The sequence below is a fragment of the Pagrus major genome, chromosome 17 (assembly GCF_040436345.1).
Source record: "Pagrus major chromosome 17, Pma_NU_1.0".
Classification (NCBI taxonomy): Eukaryota; Metazoa; Chordata; class Actinopteri; order Spariformes; family Sparidae; genus Pagrus; species Pagrus major.
The window spans coordinates 21148722-21172135 of NC_133231.1; the positions used below are offsets into that span (position 1 = coordinate 21148722).

At 40.9% G+C, this 23414-nt stretch overlaps 1 protein-coding gene across 2 annotated transcripts; it reads left to right on the plus strand.

Annotated features, from left to right (window-relative positions):
- The first annotated feature begins 3240 nt into the window (after positions 1-3240).
- znf574 (zinc finger protein 574) lies at positions 3241-22748 on the plus strand. 2 transcript variants are annotated; one of them, XM_073485288.1, is made up of 10 exons: positions 3241-3315; positions 5609-5766; positions 11517-12705; positions 13038-13252; positions 13471-13650; positions 14329-14423; positions 16466-16560; positions 19246-19394; positions 19773-20060; positions 21727-22748. In XM_073485288.1, the coding sequence occupies exons 1-10, from the start codon at positions 3303-3305 to the stop codon at positions 22324-22326; spliced, it is 2982 nt and encodes a 993-aa protein (XP_073341389.1). In that variant the 5' UTR covers positions 3241-3302; the 3' UTR covers positions 22327-22748. The 2 variants fall into 2 exon arrangements, with proteins under 2 accessions (XP_073341389.1, XP_073341390.1); XM_073485289.1 differs by lacking the exon at positions 3241-3315 and adding an exon at positions 5439-5458.
- The last annotated feature ends 666 nt before the right edge of the window (positions 22749-23414 follow it).

Below are 23414 nucleotides of genomic sequence, written 5' to 3' on the forward strand. Positions count from 1 at the left end.
TTTGTGATTAGCTCAGATAGCAGGCTATTTTAAGTGAATGTAGATGAAATGATAAAATTCCACTGTGGACATTTATGGGTAAAATTCCTCTTGTTTGTCAGTGCATCATAATAATAATCATAATAATCCATTAATAAAATGTATTTAATAATCACTGGCCTAATGAGTACTTTTACTTTTGATGTTTTAAGTACATTTGGCTGATATTACTTATGCAGTAAAGGATGTGAGTACTTCCTCCACCACTGCAGAAGTCAGCAGTGATGAAATTAACTAATAAAGTGAAGATGCACGTAATAAGTCAGATGATGATTTGAGGCAAAGAGGCCTTGACATTTTGTTTTGTAATTCTGGCTGATAGAACAGAGCCATCCCTCAGACGACGGGGTGGAAGTCTTGCATTTTTCTCATCTTGCATATTTCTCATCCCAGGATGCAGTCTGTTTTTCAGTCATACATCACCATGAAAAGCTTGTGTTCAGCTGAGGAAGGAGCTGAGCCATTAACCAATCAAAAGATTGGTTAATGGCTCAGGAGTGCTGTTTGTCTTCTTTCCAGTTTCTAGGCTTCTCTTAATGACGTACCTTTTCCATTACAAGAAATGTTAATAACTAGATGTGCTGAATATAAAGCAGCTCTCATTTAATGTACTTTGGTGTGGACCTTACAATGTGCGGTGCATTATAAATTGCTTATCAGGTGTGAGTCATAGGATTTACTTTAGCTTTGAATGAAACCTTTTTCAAGGAGGGATTAATGAAATGAAGCTCTCTTATGCTCTGCAGTGGAGTCGGGCGGATCAGTGAACTCTGGAAGGGACCATTTGGAGAATGATGAAATCAGAACGGTTGTTATGGGAACCACGCTATTGGAAATGTCAGTGAAAATGTTTTTGACCTTGACTGATGAAATCTTGTGCTTCCACAGTGTGATTATATCAGACGTGTGAATAGAGGGGGGCTGGTTCTTGAACAATTACCATGCTGGTATTGTACTGTTGCTGTATTTCAGTCACTCTCTTTTATAACTGTTATATCTCTGTCTCACTTCAGTTTTAAGATATCTGATAATCACGTTGACTTCAGCTCTCATTTGGCTCCAGGATGTCAAGGACCTTCAGCACACATCTCAAACGCCTTTGAATATCTTCATGGGCGCTTAACAAGTACGAGCAAAGTCTCTCCGAACAACTCAAATGTTTAAATTCAGACGAGAATCTGCGGTTCACAAAAGAGGAGCAGGATTTAATGAAGTCTCAGGGTGTCCGTTAACTTTTTTCTTTTGTCTTTCGCCAGGTTCAGAAGAAAATATTTATAGGCTCTGGCAGAACCTTTGCAGCCCAGTACTTGACTAAAATATCTCGCTCGCCCTTCAGATTCAGCTCATAAATTAATACCCTGCCCTGGTTTTACCTGGCCTCGACCTTCATCTCTATTCATTAATATGAATTCAAGGCCTGACATTTTGCATCATTGTTTGATGATTCTCGAAGAAAGATTTTGGTTTACACAAAAAAAATCTTAAAATATGAATATTAAGATTTTTTTTTTAAAAAAGTGCTATGTGTAAGAAAAGTTGATTTTTGAGTCTCTTTCCCAACTTGTCAAAAACTGATGTTTTGGGATTTGAGGATGGATGGGCCGCCATCCTAAAGAGTGTTCCCAGACTCTACTGTATGTGTATGTGTGTTATTTCATTTATCTCTTCCATACACTTTTTTATTCTATGAACTAATGCTATTATTAAAACTGTTTTGTTATTAATTTCCCCTCCTTATTTTTTCATAATCTAATTGTGCTTTGGCAGCACATATAAAATGTAATGCCAATAAAGACTATTGAATTGCATTAATTGAATTGAGTGTACATTCTCATTAATCTATTACCACTGGAGTTCGACTACAGCCATGCTCAAGACCCTTGAGATAAAGATGTTGAGTAAACAACACAATCTGTGATAAAGAAGGATCACATGGATGAATCCAGAGCATGTGAGATGATACAGAGCAATCATCGCTGCATAACATGACAGCCCTCCTCCCCTGAGACCTGAACCGTAGCCTTCGATGAAAAACATGCCAAGTCATCATCATGGTGATACGATATGTCAAGGATGAATAATGTTATTCTGCAGTGTGTCAAGCAGATTGAACAGTTTCTGTGGAGCCCGAGTGGCCCCAGACCCTCTGGCTGAATGCCCAACGGGCTCTTTAATATCATTTGGAGTCAGGTTAAGCAGTCTGGAGGAGCTGCTCATCTTCACAATCAGCCAATGGGGCACATCGGGGCACTGTGTAATTCTGGGAAATGAGTGGAGTGGGCTAGTCTATACTTTCACTGACCTCCGTATATAATACTTGGTGCAGCTGCCTGGCTGTATTCACTCTGAAGAGGATAAATCTGATAAGTGTGAGGCTATATAGTGTAGACTTAATAAACCTCTGGTATTCAAGTACAGCTGAGTCAAATAACTGCAGCAATAAAACTCAGATTGTGGTTGTTTGATTACATCGCTTGGTAAACAATGTCGTTTATCAAAAACTGAAGCATTTGACTCAAGTGTTTGTCAGAGCTCTGTGCACGTTTGTGTTGCCTTATAAAACCTTTTGTATGGCATAATAATATTTTAGCATATATTTTTTAATTTTAGTAAAGTATGAATTTCGGGAACTGTTTATAACACTAAACCCTAGTCCAACGGCCCTTTGCTCTTCCTCTTATGCAACTTATTTTGCAAACGGAAATAAAACCCAGTGGCCTATACTTTTGTAAGATCTTTCGGTGTATTTGAACTTCATGTTATTGAAGCAACCACTGTTGATGTTATCATGGTTTCAAGCAGGAAAGGGGAAACACTGACGTTGACCAGAAGTGACCTCTGGCTGAATTTCTGGTTTGGATCCTGCATGTCAAAAACAAAGACATACGCAGTTTATATGCTCTGCATGAGAGTTTAACTGCCTGTCCTTGCTTAAATGAGGGTTTTGACTTATAAAGTTACATCACAGTATATATTATTATAATTTCTTATTATTTCATGAGCTAAGCATGGAAGTTAATTATTGGAAATTATAATAGTTTCTTATGAAATACACTGTAGGGCCTATGTGCTGGTACTTTGTATGCAGAGTAGTCGGTATGAGACTGCCACTGCTCTTTAGCGCGCTTTTAAACTACAAACCCCCTCAGTGTTTTGTGTACTCGATCACTATTGGTGTATCTATTGACCGAAACAACCAATCAGAGCGAGCCTTCTAACATGCAGAAAAAACTGAAGTTGCTGTCCTATTTCCTCGACCGACAATGTCTGAGGACGGTGAGTTTTGTTGAAATACTTTAACTTATTTTACACAAATGCTACTTTTTCGGTGACGTATAGCACATTGATATTTATGTATGGAGGATTTCAACGGGGGGAGACAGCTAATGTTAACTTTTAGTCTGTCGCCGCCATTATACCACCGAAGAAGCATATCCCGCCCTCCTTCTTCGGTCTTTTCTTCTTCTTCTCCTTGTGCTTGAAAGTAAGCACCACTGGTCCAAGTGGTAAAAAGGGGTTTAGACGCCAGCTAAGTTGTCTTCGACGCCCGCTATCAAGGACTGATCTCACGGTCGTTTTATTAGCTTGCGAGCTAGCGAGAGAGCTAGCTTCCACGCCGGCGGCACGATAGCCATGTTGCTAGAAAGATGGCCATCGTTGCATATCAGCAACACTGTGATAGCGTTAATATAGTTTGCCAGTTAGGTTAGCTGCTAACCATTAGCTTCGATTAGCTGTGGAGCTGCTGTCAGAGAAGCTAGCTCGGGACAGAGTCCCAGCATGACGATCAAAGGAGCTAACATAACATGAGGCTTGGTGTTAGCCGGCGATGGCGTGAACTAAAGTTAGAAGTTACTAATATTTATCCTTTCCCTTGTGTGTCAACATCGGACTGACATTGTCCCTGCAGATGACCTAACGCTAGCTAGCACTCATGAGTGTTTACTAGCATTAGGTCACCATCCACAGTGCATATCATGGTTTTTTTAGACAAATGTAAACTACATATGGCTCACTCATAAAGGCATGTTGTAAAAAAAGGAAATTACTACAGGTGCTTGCAAGTATATGGTTTAAAACGGATGCAGAACATCTCACATCTGACCCTTAAACATTGCTGTCAGACTGAACAGTATTGCGCAAATCCAGTGGCTTGCATCTGACCACCTGTGCCAGAGTAGTATAGCCTCTGCTGATAAGAGAGACCAGACAGGCCCAAACCTCAATAGGGCCCAGTGGGGCATCATTGTTATGCCATAATTGTGTCTGATTATAGTCTTTGTGTTTCTTTCTATAAGCAAGACCCATCAAAAGACCAAAACTACAACAGGTGACATGTTAGCTCATTGCAATAAATATGGCTACTGTTGCTTTCTTATGACTCGATCGCACATACACTGTCCAGTAGCTTTACATACTAATTCACCAAATCTGCATCTGAAAAACGTCCCAAACAAACACACTGTTGCTAAAACCTACATTCTCCAGCTGTTTAGTGATTTTACTTTTTTTTGGATAAAGTCAATTTAAAGTTGTGATTTTCAGTAGGAACAAATGTGTCAGGGACAGGCTGAAGAAGCTGGAAAGCAGTGAGACTGACACAGCGTTATTGACTTTGGTCAAAAACATGGAATATGGTCAGCGAGTCTGTAGACCAACTTTTTACACTGGTTGCACTAGTGTGCCTAACTTTATTAAGTTAAATTCTCAAATTAAGAAAGTGAAGAAAATACGTTTTGTTGTTTTAATATTTGTCTGTCTACATACCCAGTTCACTGTTAAAAAAATAACTCGAAAAGCTATATTTTTTCTTAACCCTGCTGACTTTCAGGCGCACCAGTTCAATCAATGAAAATGTTCAGTCGAACTTGCACCCTGGAGCCCTGGCCAGCCTTATCTTTGAAGATATTACATTGTTTGCCAATTAAAATTTTCTACTAGAAGGCGTGTCACATTGATGTCTGTCAAAGGTATTGATGTGTGTCTTTCAGTGGGTTTCTTTATTTGTTTATTTGTCGAAGTAAAGCTTTGCTGGGCTGTGTAAGGTCTGATTGGTATCCGGCAAGTGGGAAGGTTTGTGTTTTGATTATAGTTACTTTCAAAAGCTGCATGAGCTAGACTGCACTTCCACCGGGTCCAATTACAGCACATATCTAATTGATGTTGGAGCTAAACGTCGCCTCGGCCCATGAAATGGCAGACAGAGAGAAAAGGCTTGGCAAGGTTTCTACCTGAGCAGCCACCTGCATGGTCAAAATAACAATTAGCTCAGGCTCAGCGCATGGTGAGTCATCTTGGCAACCCCAGAGTTAGCCTCCTGGCACTTGTGTCCAAGCTGTTGTCTTGATAATGTATGCAGGCACGTCTTTTCATCAGGAGAGGGCAATGTTCACAACCTAACTTCAAATGTAATGCACTGGTGGGTAGGCATCTGTATAAGGCTCACGTTGTGATATTATTTTCATATTCTAAGCATGCTGAGTTTTGTGAACTGTTTCACCTTTATCTAAATCAGTTTTGCATTGCTGCGTTTCTTATGAAATGTTTTTGATTTCTAATCCCCTGGCAGCCATGGAGAGTTCGTCCGTGTACATGTGCTTCCCCTGCTACCAGGAGTTTAACACTCTGGAGGAGGTACTCGAGCACCAGTTGACATGCACTGCTGAGGATGAACAGCCAGACACATCTGCAGCCACTACTGCCACTATTCCATTGCTACAGACTCGGGTAAATACTGGACCCTTTTTATCATGTAAATTGTATCTGGGTGACTTGAACGCCGTTTGTTGAGTTTAGCTTGGAACAGAACCTAAAACATCAATAGTGTGACCTAACATCACAGCAGTGTGATAACATAAAAGCCCCTGGATCAGATCTTGAGAACGACATTGAAGAGATCTTTAGTCATAAATTGACAATGCTCTGCTACTCATCATAGTAATAGTGACCTTGATCAGAGCACTTAACATTGAGTTATTTGTAATGATTTACTGACTCATTTCAAGGTGTTGCTGTGTATTAATATCTGATTTAGGTGCACGCCTCATTGATATAAAGTGGGTGGACAAAATAATAGTAACAAAAGCCAGAATAACGCAACATAACAGCTCCACAAACTTCAGCCTTCAAAATGACCATAGAGCTGGATCAACACCTCATAAACAAAAGCTGAAAATTACAACCTTCATGAAGGCAGGATTTATTGCAGGACTGTTTGATTAGACTTAATACGTTTAGGATAGGTGTACTTAATCAAGTAGCTAATAATATTAATATTAATACTAATAATAATATTAATAATAATTGCTACTTGACATGACTCCTTTTAATGTTTTCCTTTATTTGACGAGATGAAGGTTCTTTTTCAAGAAAATCCTGGCCAACAGGGCAGCATCTAAAGACGATAAAAGAGAATATACAATAGACAATATTCAGTTGGAAAGCATAAACACATGGGAGGTGCTAAACATGATCCAAATAAAGTATAACCAAAAATCATCATCATAAATGACCACATGATTATATATCATAAGAGTTAGAAACCACACATTAAAAATGTGTTCAGTAGATGTGGAGATCTTGCCATTACCTGTAATGCAGTTTTTGTTTTGTTTTTTGCATTGCAGTACTTATGTGCCTACATTAAACTGGTAAACCTATCACTAAGTCATTGTACAAGCACATCTGCCAGACCTCTAACTCTCCCCCTGTGTAGTAAAGCCTCCAGATTATTCAACGGTTTTTCCAAGTACTTAAGTGCTACCTGGAACTGCTCTCTGTCTAGCTTAATGGCAAAATAACACATTAGCACACAGTTTATCAGAGTAATGAATCACTGGTGAGGCAAACAGGTGTAACAGGAGAAAATGTGGCAGTGCTGAAAGTGGATTGATTATGGGGTGTTCAACCAGGCTTTATAATTCAGATTATATTACAGTGCATGCTTTTTATTTTTATTTAGCTCTCATGTGGCATAAATCATACATGTTGGTTGAGCTCCATTCTGAAACGTCTGCTTTATAGAAAGGTTTTGGTCATATGATTTAATACAAAAGCAACATGGTTTTAAGAAATATAAGCCAGTACAGCATTATTTTTGGGCATGAATTTGAATTAAAAGTTGAAGAAAACAGGAGGGAACGACCTGATAAAGGTTGCAGGCCAGATTGAAGTCCAGGGAACCATATTTACATGCTATCCGGCAAAGCCATCTGAATCACCAGAATGTTCCTCATGCTCCAGTGACATTGAACAATTTGAGTTCAAAACAATGAAAAAAAAAAAAGACAAAATGTCTTCATCTTTTTTGTGTTCTCCCCCTGTGTGCTTCTCTATGTAAATTCAGTTGTATTTCTATTGTTTTGGCTCGTAGTGAATTTGAGAGGCCTGCAGATTTTTGCATTTTATTCAGTATTTTTTACCTTATGTGTGCTGTTTGCAATATATTCTTCAGAACTGCTGAGCTCTATTAATTCTGAGTTCGACAAAAAAACTATTTGAATTGCAAAATTTGAAAGTTGTTTAATAGGGCCGGTTTTTCTGTTTAACTCTGACACATTCAGCTGAGTCTGTGTGCGACTGGCACCTTTTTCTTGTGGCTTTCCCATGACAGCCTCAGAAAAGCCCCCAGGGTTAAAAGCAGTCATTGGCCCTCGTTTAGCAGTATGGCATGGCTGTCTGAGCCAGTGCCTACGCTTCCATCCTTACAGTCTTCAACACACGTCCATAAAGCACACTGACACTCATGACAGACAAATTGCATCCTGAGTCGCCAGCGGGAAGAGGAGCATGAGGAATGCATCAGTCAATGCCATACTTTCTCCTGATGGATCGCTCATTGGCCTTCTCATAGATGAAACAGCTGGAGAAACACTATAAAACCTGGGTACCTTATGGCTTCCTGGCCTCCACTTTGCCAGAAGCCGGTTTATTGCGAGCGTCCCCACTTCATTAGCTAGATTATCGTAATATCTGTGTATATTATGTGACATTACTATAAAACAGTGTCTGTTTATTTTACAAATGGCTGCAAAGAGTGTTTTTTAACCAATGTCTCTTCAATCCTGTCCACTAAACAAGTGAAAGTTTGCTTTTTCACTCATTTGGTTGATCAGAAGGGAACCCTGCTCTTACGAAACAAATTCACCTCTTCTCCCTTTTGGACCAGAGTATGACTCATCTGCAGCATCTGCTAACTTCCTTATCAGCATACTGAAAAATATGCACTTCACATATGGCATCACTGGAAGCTCTGCAAAAATGATTGATTAATTGGGGTATTACATTTGCTGGGTCTGCCATCTAAAAAAATAAATCTTAAATTTTCTTAGTTTTAAAAATAGTGACACAATAACTGCATGGTCAGTTTGGTAACCCTTAAGATTGGCACATTATCTGTGGTTTACTAGTCTCCGTTCTCTGGCTGGTGGCTTGCTACCCGTCTCATAGAGTCTTTCAAACAAGAACCATTGCTTGGTAAGTGATGTGTCATTTTTTAGTTTCATTTATTGCAATCAACAGCAAAATGTAAGCAGTTGATAAACCTGTGCAACAGAAGAGTCAAATAAATTGAGAACTTTGATGTAGTGCCAATACCATGTCATGTTTATTCAGCATTAAATTAGCATGTCCAAATGTTTAGTGAGATCAGTTGCTAAATGGGCTGTGCAGACAAAGCTCGAAGGACAGAGCTGGGGCCTTGTCTCCACACTTGTGTCTACCATTCACTGGATGCAAATGGGTTTGTTTGTGTCGTTTTTTTTTTTTTGGTTGGGTGGTTATCACTGTCCTTTACTGAAGCTTCAACACCAATTAACAATACACAGTCAAGCCATAATCATTTTGGCAACAAAAGCTATTCAATTATTGATATTAATGGCAATCTAAAAATCTTTTGCATTTATCAAACAGGTGAAACAGACTTCATTTTTTGTCGTTTCCCTTTCAGGATTGCCAATTAATATTTAAATCAAATATATAATTGAATAAAAAAAAAAAAAAAAAGGACATTCCATTCTGAAAACTAATATTCGATTGTGGAAAAAAAAAAGGCAGCAGCTGGCTGCTTCACTGCACTGAAGGCACTGCAAGATGGACAGGAGTCACACACACAACGTCACTTTCATTGATTGTCAAGGAAATCTAGGTCAAGCTGAGAAGAGCAAATAATTCAACAACAACTGTGTGGTAATGATGGCAGAGTTCACAACCCATCTCCGTCCTAGAGGAATCTAAAAAGCCTTGTTTGGAAATACTGGGATTTAGCATGTTCTCAAATCTCACCCTAGCACCAACCATAGCAAAGAGAGAGAAGTCTACGTTCTTTTAATTAAGTTTTATGCCAGTTTTATTTTATTGTCTTTTTTGTTATGTGTGGGTATGCAGATCTTTTAAATGCCATTTTTATGTTTAAATAAAAAATAAGATTTTGAATATTTCGAACCCGTGTCTTTTTTAAAAAGAAAAAATGTAATTACATTTTTCTCCGATATGTGTAGATTAGGGTTTACAATTTCACAATACTTAAAACTTGCGAGTTTCGTGCATACAGTATATGCCCGCAATTGGTTTGGTATGTAACTTACATAGGGCTGAACGATTTATCGTTTTCTGATCGAAATTGCGATTTCAGACAATGCGATCATGTGATCGCCAAAGCTGCGGTTTTTGCAGCGCTCCTGACTGACCCAGGATCTGTTGTGTCAACTATTTTACACATACATGCTGTCTCCCTACCATCCTGCCAAGCTCACCAATCAGAAGCGGCATGCTACTCGTGGACAGGTCACGCTAACCAATCTGTATTAACCTGCTCCTTAACGTATTCTGAAATGGCTTTAGCTGGACCAGAAGCGAAGTTAGGGGATTTAATCCCCAAGAAAAACAGCACGTCGGTTATTTGGGAGTATTTCGGGTTTGAGGCTGTAGACGTGCACCAGAAACAGGTACTGTGCAAAACCTGTCGCGCTAAAGTTGCAACATCCAGTGGAAACACAACCAATTTATACCGGCACTTGAAAAATCACCACAGGCATTTGCATGACGAGTGCATGACGAAAAAGTCTGGTGAAAATGATACTCAGGCCGACTGGAGCAAATCTAATATATAATATCCGTTAATAAATACATTTGGAAGCTATTTTTAACTTTAGTTTTCATCCTTGCATTAGAGTAATAGCATTTAATGTTTTAATGTTACTGTACATTGTGGATATTGCACTGAAGCTTGATTTGAAGGAAATGGTGAATCAAGTCGAAATCGCAATATCTGCCAGAAAAATCGCAATTAGATCTTTTCCTAAAATCGTTCAGCCCTAAACTTTCATAATGAAAGCTTAAAAAATTAAAATAAGTCTCACTTGTATCATTAAAAAAACAGTAAAGAGGATGTGATCATCACACACTCAAAAATCTTTCCAAATCTCAGAAACCCTTTTCTTCATATCCTCCATTTTAATGCTGCCCAAGGTTTCTTCAGTGTGCAGTGTGAAAAGCCTTATTCAGGATGGTAAAAGCCTGGCCACTTATCAGAAGAATCAAAGGTTCAAACTAGAAGAATTAATAATAATAAGATGTAAGCTTTTATAACAACCCTTTTCGCATATGAGACCTCTAACATTGATGGGTTCAGGTTTCTGAATGAGGGAGTATTGGTGAGCCATTTTTCACATATGTGACTGTTCTGAACACATTATAAACAAAGCTTTTTTCTGCTAATACTTCCAACAGGTATCATTCTCTGTGTGAGACCAGTACCAATGAAATTGCTAGCGTCTTTGATATCTACACAACAGTGCATCTCGGACACTTTGAAATAGCATCTTTAAAAAAGACAGTTAAATTGTATGTGAGCTAAGGCATGATGCAGGGGTTTTCTAGCCAGAAGTTATCATAAACAAACATTGTGATTTTGTCTATAAGGAAAAATGCATGTTATTGCAGTCAGCATGCTATGGAATCAGCCATCACCTGAAGGCGGTCTTCAGTATTCACATACCAGAATGCTAAATCAAAAGCCCATAAATCATTACAGTATGTGAGACATGGTGAACAGTCATGATTGAGACAGTTTCAGACGTCTTTAACCTCGACCTTGATGTTCTGTTTTTGTCATCTAAATAGATTAAGGGAGCCAATGTAAAACCCTGCGGAGTGACCCATTCAACCCTGATGGGCCTTTGATAGTTATCAGCCAGGCTGAGGCCTTATCTTGGCTGTCTGGAGCCCTCAGTGGAACCTTGGCTCTAAACACATGCTGCTCTAATTGACCTCAGTACCCCAATACTGAATTCTCATCCCTCATCTGCCTGAGAGAAAAAAATTAAATAAAATAAAAGCACTGCAGGTTGAATTTACTTCAAACAGCTATTTGATTTGTAATGCAAGAGTTGTTTCCTTTTGTACACAGAAGCACAGAACAAGTGAAATACTGAGAATAATCTCTGATGTGTTATTTTTTTTCACCCTTGCCTTTGCAGCAACAGATAATAAATATATCTAAGGCCATTGCAGTACCACAGATTCAAGTCCAAGCAGCACAAACCTCCGTGCAACCTGTTAAGAATGTACTCAAAGAGGCTACAACAGCAACATCGGACCAGCCCAGAATCCTCTACCAGTGTGGGGATTGTGATGAACTATTTAAGACCCTGGACCTCTGGCAGCAACATCGTAAAGAAGGGACATGTCAGGAGTCTCCCTCTGGGAGCAAGTCAAAACCTGATGCGCAACCTGAGCCAGAGGCCGATGCAGCTCAGAGCTGCAGTTCAACTTTGAATCCAGAAGATTCCGCTCTCTCTCAGAGTGAAACCTGCGAAGATCTTAAGCCAGAACCAGTGGAGGAACCCATAGCGGAGGAGAAGGAGAGGCCGCAAGTTGCAGAAACTACTTCAGCTCAGAGCTCTGATCCTCCTGTTGCTGTGACTGCTTCGACCTCTAGTCCAGAGGAGTCGTCTCCTAAGAGGAGAGGGGCAAACAAAAAGCCTAAGCCAGAACCAGTGCTCCTGTGTGTGGACTGTGGCTCATGCTTTGGCTTGGTGTCTGAACTTGTGGCCCACCGCAAGACCCAACACGGCTTTGAGGAAGCTCTGCACCGCTGCTCTGTGTGTGGTGAAAGCTTTCTAAACACCACTCTTTTTCTCTACCACCGCAAGCAGCACCGGCAGAAAGGTGAGGAAAGGGTGGTGGAGGCTCCTAAGGTAGAGGCACCAGAGGAAGTTTGCGCTCAGAACAATGGGACTGATGAGCAGGAGCAGGATGCCACTCCCCCCACCGCTGCTGTCACCAGTAGTTTTACACAGCCTGAGTTGTTTATGTGCACCCATTGTGGACAGAGCTTTAACGATGAGGCAGGACTGGGCACCCATCGTAAGGAGAAGCATGACCTGAAGGAGCCACTACACAGCTGCACCCATTGCGGGGAGAGCTTCATGAACACCACCCTGTACCTTTACCATCGCCGGCAGCACAGCTTCACATCAGAGACTGAGGTGGTGGATGGAGCTGAAACTAGTGATGAAACAGCCACCAGTAAAGATCAGGATACACCGCAGAGCTCAAAGCGGCTGCTTTCCCCATCTGCCTCTGCTGGTGAGTCAGGTTCTTCACCCATTGCAAAGAGGAGCAGGCCCTCTTTCAGGATTGTGAGTGGCGCCAGTGCGCTCAAAGGTAAGCAAAATATTTGTTTTGAAAGTCCAGTGTGTGGGATTTAGTGGCATCAAGCAGGGAGTTTGCAGATGGCCCATGTCCCGCCAGATTTTGACTATCCATCACAACATCCCAGCATTTGAGCTTCTCACCCAAAGTGTGATGTCAGAGGAAAAATGTCCACCGTGTGAATTTGGCCTATATACTAATGAAAACATAGTTATGAATATCATATTCAATAGATCTCCCAAATCCTGCACACTGGACCTTTTTAAAACTCTATTAAGAAAATAAGGCATGTGTCACTTGATATTTTGGTTCTCATTGAAGTGGTTTTTTTTTTTTGGTGTCAGGAAACAAGGGCTCAGGCACCAAAGAGGAGTCGGAGTGCAGCACTGCAGCAGACTCAGACAACACCAACCACCCTCCACCTGCCAAGCTGCTGCAGGACTGGGCCCGCACACCACTACCGCATGTTTGCCCCTACTGTGGCAAAACCTTCACCCGGCGCGTCTTCCTCCGCACCCATGTCTACAGCCACACTGGAGAAAAGCTCTTCACGTGCAAGGTGGCAATCTTTCTTAAGTCTGAGGGATATTCTTCTTTGATGTCATGTAGCTGACTTTGATGTGATGATGTAATGCTTTTGAAGATGGTTAGTTTTACACACAATTTGAACCACCAACCTCATTATATTTGACAGATTCTCCAGCATCTCTGCATAATTGATATTGTTTTGAAAGTTATAACTGCTAACTGCTAACTCTGATTGTTGTTGTTTTGAAGGTGTGCACAAAGTCCTTCACCAACTCCCAGAGCCTGCTGCGCCACAGCATGAGCCACACAGGCAACAAGCCCTACAGCTGCGATGTTTGTGGCAAAAACTTCTCGCAGGCGCCGACCCTGAAGAGACACCAACGCATTCACACATCCACACTGGCGCCACGCAAGCGTGGACGCAAACCGGTACAGTCTCATTCCATTTTATTTTTAATTACGTACCACTCAAATCAAAAGGTTTCATTCTAAAATCTAATTTACAGGGTTTGTGCAAAGTTCTGAAATGTATGCAAACTTTTATTTTAACCTTTGTGTTTTTAAGGTTAAGAATATTTTTAAATTCAAATAATGCTTGAAAAATGTTTGATTTTCAACATAATCCATTGTTTCATCTACACAATCACTCAACACCAAACATTTTTTATATTTGAAATGAAACAATCCTGTCGTTATGTTTGTTTTTTCTTAGCATGGAAATTAGCAAGAATTAAATAATCATGAACAAAACATACAATCAAAGTTAATATGAGAGGCTGGTGAAATAAACAAAATGGCAATATACATTCAACATTGTGGTTATAAAAGAATTATGTACGCTTTATTTTTTGCAGTTGCATTTGTAGTAACAATTTAGATGTGATCACAATGGCTTCGAGAGTGCGTACCTGAAATGTATTTTACTCTCAAAAAGCTTTATGAACACTGCATATATAAAATTAAAATTAAAGTTTCTAGTCTTCACACTTTGGAAATTTTATGGTTATGACAAAACCTTTCAGACTTTCTATAAAAAGATGTTTTTGGTAGATAACCTGCTGTGAAATCCTTTTTTATTGACCGTGACTGTTGTGTCCCTCGATGCAGGTGTGCACTCTGGACAATGAGGGAGCCGCTCATCTCTTTGCTTGTCCTCACTGCCCCTCACGGTTCAACACCGAGGATCAGCTCAACCATCACAAGTAATAACAACAGCAACACTCCAGTAACATTAGTTATTCAACATTCTGTATTTGCAGGAGTGGAATTGACCAGAACACTTTGATTGCACTCCATACACTATATTCAACACTCTAACCAGCTCTGAATTTCTGGATTTCCATATAGTCCAGAGATTGTCAATATTCAATAATTTCCAACCCTGTTTACCGTGTAAATACATTAGAATTATGGTTCCAAACAGAACCCAGGACGGGATTTAGATAAACCTCCTCCCCTTCGCCAGGAGCTGTAGTAGCTGAGCCGTGTCCGACTACTGAGCAAGACCTTTAAGCTGTGTAGCAAACACGCTGACTGAGATGTCTGGTTGCCCTTGAGCCGCAGCCACATATGATTGACAGACAGAGGCCCAGTAAATTAAGATGATAACGATAACCCAGGACGGGGGAAGAGCCTGGTCCTGTCCTACCTGGCCGAGCAAGGAGGAGAGGATATACTGTGTGTGTCTGTGTGTCTGTGTCTGTGTGTCTGTCTGGCTGTGGCTGTGGCTGTGGCTGTAGCTGTAGCTGTGGCTGTGGCTGTGGCGGTGGCTGTGGCTATAGCATATTGAATGTGAAAGCATAATACTGTCATTGGCACTGACATTGGCCTTTGCAGTGTTTAAATTGTATGCCTTTGTTACCAGAAGGACAATAATCTAGTTATAAAATGTAATCAGAAAGTTGGCACATTAATGTCAGTGTTTCAATTTAAACCTAATGTGCTGTCGCTGCCTCAAAGCCAGTGACATGTTCAGGAAACCTGTTGACCATAGTTTTCCACAAATTTCTGCTGTGCTAGGTGAGAAAAAATAGGAATCAATATTAGTGCTCATCATTCGGGGTCGACTGATTATCGGCTTGGCTGAATATTGGATCCGACGATATTTAGCATTCTTTGGATTATTGGAATCTGAATCAAGAGTATCAGAAATTCAGTTTCCTATTTTAGAAGATTAGAAAAGGAGCATCTTCACATTTGACAAGAAGCTATTTTTTTGGCATGTTGGTTTAAAAAAATGGCTAAAACAATTCAGTGTTGCTCAAAATTGTTACTGATTAACCTTCTGACTATCGACAAATTGATTAATCAAATTGTTTCAGCTTAAATCAGTGTGTACCTGAGTGTAGTAGTACTAATACTGTAGCGTCACCCCTACTCATTAAAGAGCATCTGGCTTGAAGAAGAGGTGACCCTGACTGAATTTTTAATTCTCCCAGCTGCCTCAGGGTCAGCTGTTCCTGAAATATTGATTTCTATTGTCTATTTAACAGGGAACAGAAACAGCCTGGCCTCTTACACAGGCCTTGAGAGGTCCTTGCGCACCATCTCTAGCATCCTGCTATGCTTTAAGTAACTTTTGTGGTTAAGGGCTTTTGCTGGCACATTACCTGCAGCAGTATGATATGCATAATACATACACTTGTATGTAATACTAAGCAGAGCTGTATGTTTCCTGAACATCAACATCATCTGTGTTTGTTCTGATTATGAGAAGCTATCAAAAGAACCAGTACTTTATTTTTTCCCTGCTGTGAAAGCAGGTCTGATGCAGCATTAGGTGAATACATCCTAACACTTCTCTCCTCCCCTAAGGCTATATCCAGCGTAACGTTATGCAATGGATAAATATAGTCTTTCATGTCCTAACTCTGACTCCTCCTAGTTTACTGCTGTTCTTTTATCTCCAACGTTTATACACTCACTTAATGCCCCTTATTTAATGTGAAGCACAGCTAAGCACATACTTGCTGGTAATCCTCCTACGAGTCACATATAGAGTGGCAGCTTAAAACCAAAACATGACCCTCATTATTGTCGTTTTTATGAGTCTTTTTTTGGGGGAACTTATGCATAATTATTTAATGTAATTGTTTGTGTGAATGTTGCTTGTTACTGTGAGACATTTTTTTGTACATGTCTTTCAGTTAAAATATATTTGAATTATTTTAGTATGCTAAACAGTCAGTAATATATGAAATAGTTAAAGCACCGACATGAATATGTGTGTTTGTGTATTCAACAGACTGCTCCACACCAGCCATCCATTCCCTTGCCCTGAATGTGGAGAGGCCTTCAAACGCAGGAAAGACCTGGACCTGCACTCGCTCACTCACCAAGGTGAGAGTTCAGCAAACAGTATGTTGTTTTATTTATTCATTTATACATACTGTATATACAACAAATTATTAATGTTTTAAAATGTTATTGTTGTAGATGCTGTTGTAGGGGTTGCTGATGTTGTACTATAGTGAATATGCATTGTCTTCATTTTCTCAATGGAGATGTTATCTCTTGCCGTTTTTCTACTGGAACTTTTGGCCATGCCAAGTCAAACCGAGCTGCACTGATTTGCTTTTCCAACACCAGTTTTACTGCACCGAGTTGAGCCACGCCGTGCCAGTGATGGACCTGCAACTGGCTGCAGTGACGTCTCATGACTGCAGCCAATCTGTAACAAGCACCTGTCTCTGAATTAGTGGAGCCACTTTGTTAGTGTTGATTCTTCGATAGTACTGCACGGATTGAGACAGGCGCGTTATTGCTTTACGACACACCTTCAAGCAGGTAGCACAGTTGTGGTGGAAATGCAAAATCCTGTCCGCACCCGGCTGCCCCGCCGAGTCAAACCAAGTAAAGGTAACATCTAGGTAACATGGTACATCTAAGAAGCTGTGCTCTGTTCCTGTCAAATAAACAAATAAAACATAAATAAATATACATACATTCTCTCATCAATCTAAAAAAATACATAATAAATGCAATATACATAGAGTACACAATTGGCATATATTCCAAAAAATGAGAAGCAAAGCACCCAAACTATTCCTTATCTGAGCCCTGTTGTATTTACAAATTGAGAAAAACTAATTATGAAAAATTGAACATCTTTTTTATTCAGCTGTTTATATCTCACGTCCTTCCACTGTGTGACTGTATGAGGTATGATTTCCTCTCATCTGCTGCTGATCAATCTTTCCATCTTTCTTTGTGCATTATAACATTCAGGAAGATTAAAGATGAGATCACATGTGGTGAACATATCAAGAAATCAGATGCAAGCCCCCGCAAGCCTGCTTGTAATGGAAACCAATTAGATATGATGTCCTTATCGTACTGCAGGCAGTGAATTACTATTGATTAACACAAAGTCGCTGTTAAATGCCCCCCATTGGTTTGCCTGGGTGGCCTATCTTGTTTATTTACAAACATACATCTATGTTATATGTGCATTGTCCCTCCGATGCATTAGGTCAATGACTTTCCATTGATTTGTGTCTGGAATGGAGGAGGAAGGTGGAGGTAAATGAATTGGGGGGCGTTGGAACGCCAACCTCATTAATTAAGCATGAAGAGTCAGCGAGCAGCAGGGGTCAGAGGTACGTGGCTCCTCTGAGAGAGATGATTGGTGAGATTGATCCATTGATCAGTTCAGGGCCATAGGCAGAGATTGTCCTTATTAAAGGTTTAATTAGACGGTCCCAATGGGGAGCGGAGTGGATCCTCCCCACCGGGGTAGACAGTACAGATGGTTAGCAGATTGCAAGATGTTGGCATGACGACCTATCGACATTCTGATGAACCATCAGTGTCAGCGATTTCTCAGCCAGGTTTTCAAGAGCAACCCAGTGAGAGTCTGGTTTGCATTGCCAAAATACAACCAGGGCACCAGCTGATTGGAAGTGATCAGTCAACTGATCTGCAGCAAATCTGCAAATCAATCAAAATCAATCACTTAAGTCAAGTTTCAAGCAAAAAAAAACAAAACAAACAGTAACTCATTAGCTTTTCCCTTATTATATTGCTGTAAATTTAATATTTTAAGGTTTTGGACTATTGGTTAGACGGAAAAGTAGCTTGAAATATAATTACCCTGAACCCTGAAGTGACGTCTTCAGAATTTGTTGGTTGGATTGAAAAGTAGTTTGAAACATCACATTGGGCACTTTGTAAGTCTTTTCTGACATTTCATAGGTCACAAATTGATCAGTAAATGTAGAGAGTAACAGGCTAGATAAACTAATAATGAAAATAATTGTTAGTTGCCGCTTGATTTTAAAATGATAATCAATAAAGCTCGATGAATTGATTTGTCTGCAAAATGTGGAAAGAAAAGAGCCATTGTAACTTAACAGAGCTTCAGAATTCTTGTCCAAAAACCTAAAATATTTGATTTATTATTATATAAAACAGAGAGAAGCAGAAAGTCTTTGAATATTTGCTTGATAAATGACTTAAATATCCAAGTATTTCGATTAATTTCCTAGTTTAATTGTTAAATTGTGTTGCCATTTGATTAATTGTCATACTAGGGAAAGCACAGGTGTTCCTAATAACATGAATGATTGCTCTGCTCTGTTCAAGTGGCCCAGTCAGTCATGACAGTGTGACAGTTAATCAGCGACAAGGAGACTGAAAAGGAATTCAGCCATTGCTCATTTTGATTACTTACACCTGTATTTTTATTACTGTGACATGTCTAAAGACCTGTTGCTTAATCACTTATTCCAACAGTTCATTCCTTACATCTTGTGGCATATATTTGTTGAGGAGCTACCTTGTATGTTCACATTATAAGCAATCATTGACCACAGGTGGTTTCTATGTCGACACTGAAAAATTGGCTGCATTTGAGTATTTGAGTACCGTAGCCAATCACCTGTCACTGCATGACTGCTGGCATGACGGCTGGAAATCACCAAACTCAAATCAGCCAACCGATAATTAGCATGGCACAGGAGTGATCATGCAGCATGAACAGAGAGTATGACTACCTGCCTAACACCTGACACTGCTCCGTTACAGACAAGCAGCCAGCGATGTGTCCGCATTGTTCATCCCAGTTTGTGAACCAGTCAGTGCTGGAAATCCACATGCAGCGTTGCCCTACCACAGAGGAGGAGAAGACCGCTGGTCGTGGACGCGGCCAAGGCCGAGGACGAAGCACTGGACAGGTGGAGAGAAAATCATGAAAATTAAAAATGATTGTTCTTTTTTTCAGATTTGTTTTTAACAAGTACCCAGGCAATGTGTTGAAATCCTGCTATCAATTTACCTCTTTTGTTTATAGATTTTTATTTTTGTCATTTTGCCTTTTATTAGTTTGCTAACACTCCAGACAGAGAGAAAATGTGGGGTTTGATAAAGCTGGGTGACATCTAACAAAGGTCTCGTTTTAATCAAACTGTGACGTTGTGGTTACGTCTCAGTCAGACCATGAGGACAGCGACCTTTTCTCTTTTCATTAATTGCTCTCGGCTGTCTATTTTTCATATCCTGCCTTCCTTTTTTTCATCCTTCTTTCCTCCCTCCTCCCTTTATTCTTCCGTCAGATTGAGTGTGACCTATGTGGCCACCGTTGCATGACCCAGGAGGGCCTTGACCTCCATCGGTTATCCCACACTGGCCAGACTCCCCTCAAATGCCCAGTGAGGCCCTGCCGCCGACGCTTTACCTCCAACAGTGCCCTGGAGGAGCACGTGCTGGCCCACTTCCAAGGAACGCTCAGCAAGTCCAAAAACCGACCCCGCTTTCGCTGTCAGATTTGCCACAAGGATTTTGCCTACAATTCCACCTTCAATGTTCACATGAGGACACATACTGATGAGAGGCCCTTTGAGGTAAGAAAGCTAGAGGCAATGGTGTGTGTGTGTGTGTGTGTGTGTGTGTGTGTCTGTGTTTGCATGAAAAGGGGATTTCTCTGAGCCTTCTAGAACTTATTTTGTCCTTCTTACACAAGACTTTCAAACCCTTAACATCCATATTTCAAATGGAAATCCAGCACAGCCTCACCCCCCATGGTCACACCCGTTCATGGCTGTGGCCATCTCTCTGGTTCTGGACCATGGCCATTTGTGCAGTGTGTGTCCTGCGGGTGTTTCCTCCCTCCCTGTGTACCTGTGATTAATGGCAGGGCTGAGTTAGGGCCTGTCAGCTCCCCTCTGTGCCTGTTACTATTCTGGGACTCTCTCCCTCTCTCTCCGCTGCTCTGGTGACGAGGCAGGACATCAACTATGGACCCACCCAAGCCCATCTCAGCACATCGGACTGTAGGAATTGATTTAATGTTTGTGGCTTTGCTTTGAGTCATATCTATCAGCCATGCTAAGGATTGAGGTCCAAGGAGCACTGGTCCTCAAACACACCAGCGGTTGTGGGGATGAATTTTAATTTAAATCAAATATACTGTGCATTCCTGAAGGGACATTTATATTTGCTGACTATATAAAAAGCAGACTCACCAGAAGAGGTAGTTTTATTAGAGTATATCTCCCAGAGATTATGAAACTGCAGAACTGACAACAGGGATTACACTTTCAATCTGAGTGTCCCCAGTAGGAATCAAAGCACAGCAGAGTCATTCTTTTGTATTGCTCCAGGTTTAATCAAGTATCTACTTGTAGTTCATTGTCTGCACTGAGGTGGTAACAAGCAGAGAGCGAGTGAAGGGTGGCAGCAAAGGTACGACTGGAATTGTTAATGTGATTACTTTATTTATAAATTGTTTGGCTCTCAGCAGACTGGCAGGATTTATTTTTAGTGTTTACTCTTCCAGTTGATCATGCTATGCAACGATTAATTGATTAGTTGATAGACAAAATAACAGGCAGATTTTCTTTGTCATTTATGTAGCAGAAATAAATATATTATACAGTTGTTCAAGCTTCTTGTTGAATTCTTGTTCTTCTATGAGAGTAAACTTAATATCTTAGTGTTTTGGACTGCTGGACAGTTGGACTGTTGGGACAACTCACATTTTGTGTTTCTGCAGCATTCAAGCAAAACATTAAGATGACATCACTTGATAAATATCTGTCTATATATATATTGCCACTCAGTAGCTTTTCTGCCACTCTCTGGTTGTAACCATGGTGATTTCGCCCTGCTGTTACATCATGTGCATAGCCTCTGTTCCTGTATTCTTTCGTATCTCAAAACATATAGCTGAAAACCAAAATACTGCAATTTCAGTTTTTCCAGTATCATGCAGCCCTAGACCAGAGAGTTAATTGATTTATTGTGTGAAAATAATCTGCAGATTAATCGATAACGAAAAGAATTGTTCGTTGCAGTGTAACACACTTGTTTAGTTTTTATTGCCTTCCCTCATACCTTGTTCTCTCTGCTCTTCCTCTACACCAGCCAGAGCGGAAGTGCTGCTTCTGCAGAAAAATATAGAGAGGTCTCAGAAAATATTAATTGCAGTTGAGTTTTCTGCACTGGCTCTGTTGTGAACTGTATTTTCTTGCCATCCTCTTACATTTTCTTTAATATTTTGTCCACCAGTGTGCCACATGTGGCAAGCGCTTCCGCCAGCTGCCCCACCTGCAGGACCACGAGCGCATCCACAGTGGCCTGCGGCCTTTCTGCTGCTGGATCTGTGGCAAGAGTTTCAGCGTGGCCGCCCGGCTCACTGAGCATGCCCGCACCCACAGTGGCGAGAAGCCCTACCCATGTGCCCACTGCCCTGCCGCCTTCCGCTCCCGCTCCAATCTGGATAAACACATCCGGCTACATGGTGACCTGCCTATGGATACCGTTGACGAGGTAGCGCAGGCTGCTGAGGCTGCCCATGTCCAGAAGGTGCTGGAGGGGGCCAAGGTGCTGTCTACTGTGACCACCACAGGGGATGTTGATTCTGGCACGGTGCAGACCATCTATGTCCTGCAAGGGGGCGAAGGAGGTACAGAGACGGTCATGATACCGTCTGATCAGCTCAGTGGCATTGAGGGGGCCTCACAGGTCGTCATCCTGCCCTCCTCTGTTCTGGGAACTCAGGGCATCACTGTTCCCACGATCACCATGGATGGGAATGAAATCACCATGGTGGAGACGAGCCAGTCGCCGCAGCACGCTATTGAGTTCATTGTGGAGGAGACTGTATGAAAACTATTGTGTAAAGGACAACACAGTAGAGAAAGACTGAAAGATTAGCTGAGAATATAGACTGTTGATGGAGTGCAAAGTTTGATGATTGAAGGATTGCCAGTTATTACCTTGAATGTAAATAGTTTGATAGGTTTCTGAGCCAGTTTCAATAAAGGTCCCATCCTGTGTAGAAGTACAATTTTACATCTTCCCTTGAGCAAAAACTTAATAAAGGTGGCAGTGTAAATCAAATTAATTTTAAGTTGATGCACAGAATGTACCCTAGATTAGTCTTCCAACTGATTGGAAAAACGGGTTGTAAAATCGGCCCAGGATTGTATGCAGACGTGTATTTACGGCCCCTATTTATTAGGGGGAAGACCAGTGGTGGCCCATGAAATGTCTTCTGCTTTCTTTATAATAAAACGCTTCAGCTTTCACACTTGTGAACGTCCATCATTTTATAAGGTGGATGACACAAGGGCATTGCCACCATCCCATCAAATGGGATTGACTTTATAGGTTCTGCTGTAAATGGCCACTTCTGCCATTTGACAAACAATATGAGGTCTCCTGCTGAGAAATATACAGACCACTCAGCACGAGTACAGCTGCTGAAACCGCTCTGTCACGCACACTTATGTTAGTGGAAGGCAGAATGAAATAGAATTGTGTGTGTAGATCAACCCTAATGTTCCAATAATTTGTAGGACATTATGTAATTGATTGGTTTTGAGCTGTAATTAAATACAGTAATCGCAGATATGGTAGGATTTACGATGATTTAGCTAAAGTAGGGCGTTATGCAGTGGCAAGTAGTCCAATGAAATTATCCAGCACTTGCCGTATAGTTATCAAAAATAATGATCCTATTTGTGTCTGAATGGGAAGAGGCATAATATGATATAAGTTTTGCCGGCGCTGCAGTAGCCCATTATAGGCTTCTAAAGCGCAGTTTATGGCTGTCTCCCACCCAGTGATTGCTGACAGGGGGGTTTGAAACCACACACACGCAGAGGCACTCAGTCTTAGTTTGTTTTCATGTCATGGAAGGAGAAATGCTGATGATTGTGCAGGGAAACTGAAATGGGGAAATGGCAGCATTT

Excerpts from the sequence above, each read along its gene's own strand:
- znf574 (XM_073485288.1), top strand. Across the intron at positions 13,651-14,328 it reads GCAAGCGTGGACGCAAACCG|GTGTGCACTCTGGACAATGA; the intron begins GTACAGTCTCAT and ends CCCTCGATGCAG. Across the intron at positions 16,561-19,245 it reads GCACTCGCTCACTCACCAAG|ACAAGCAGCCAGCGATGTGT; the intron begins GTGAGAGTTCAG and ends GCTCCGTTACAG.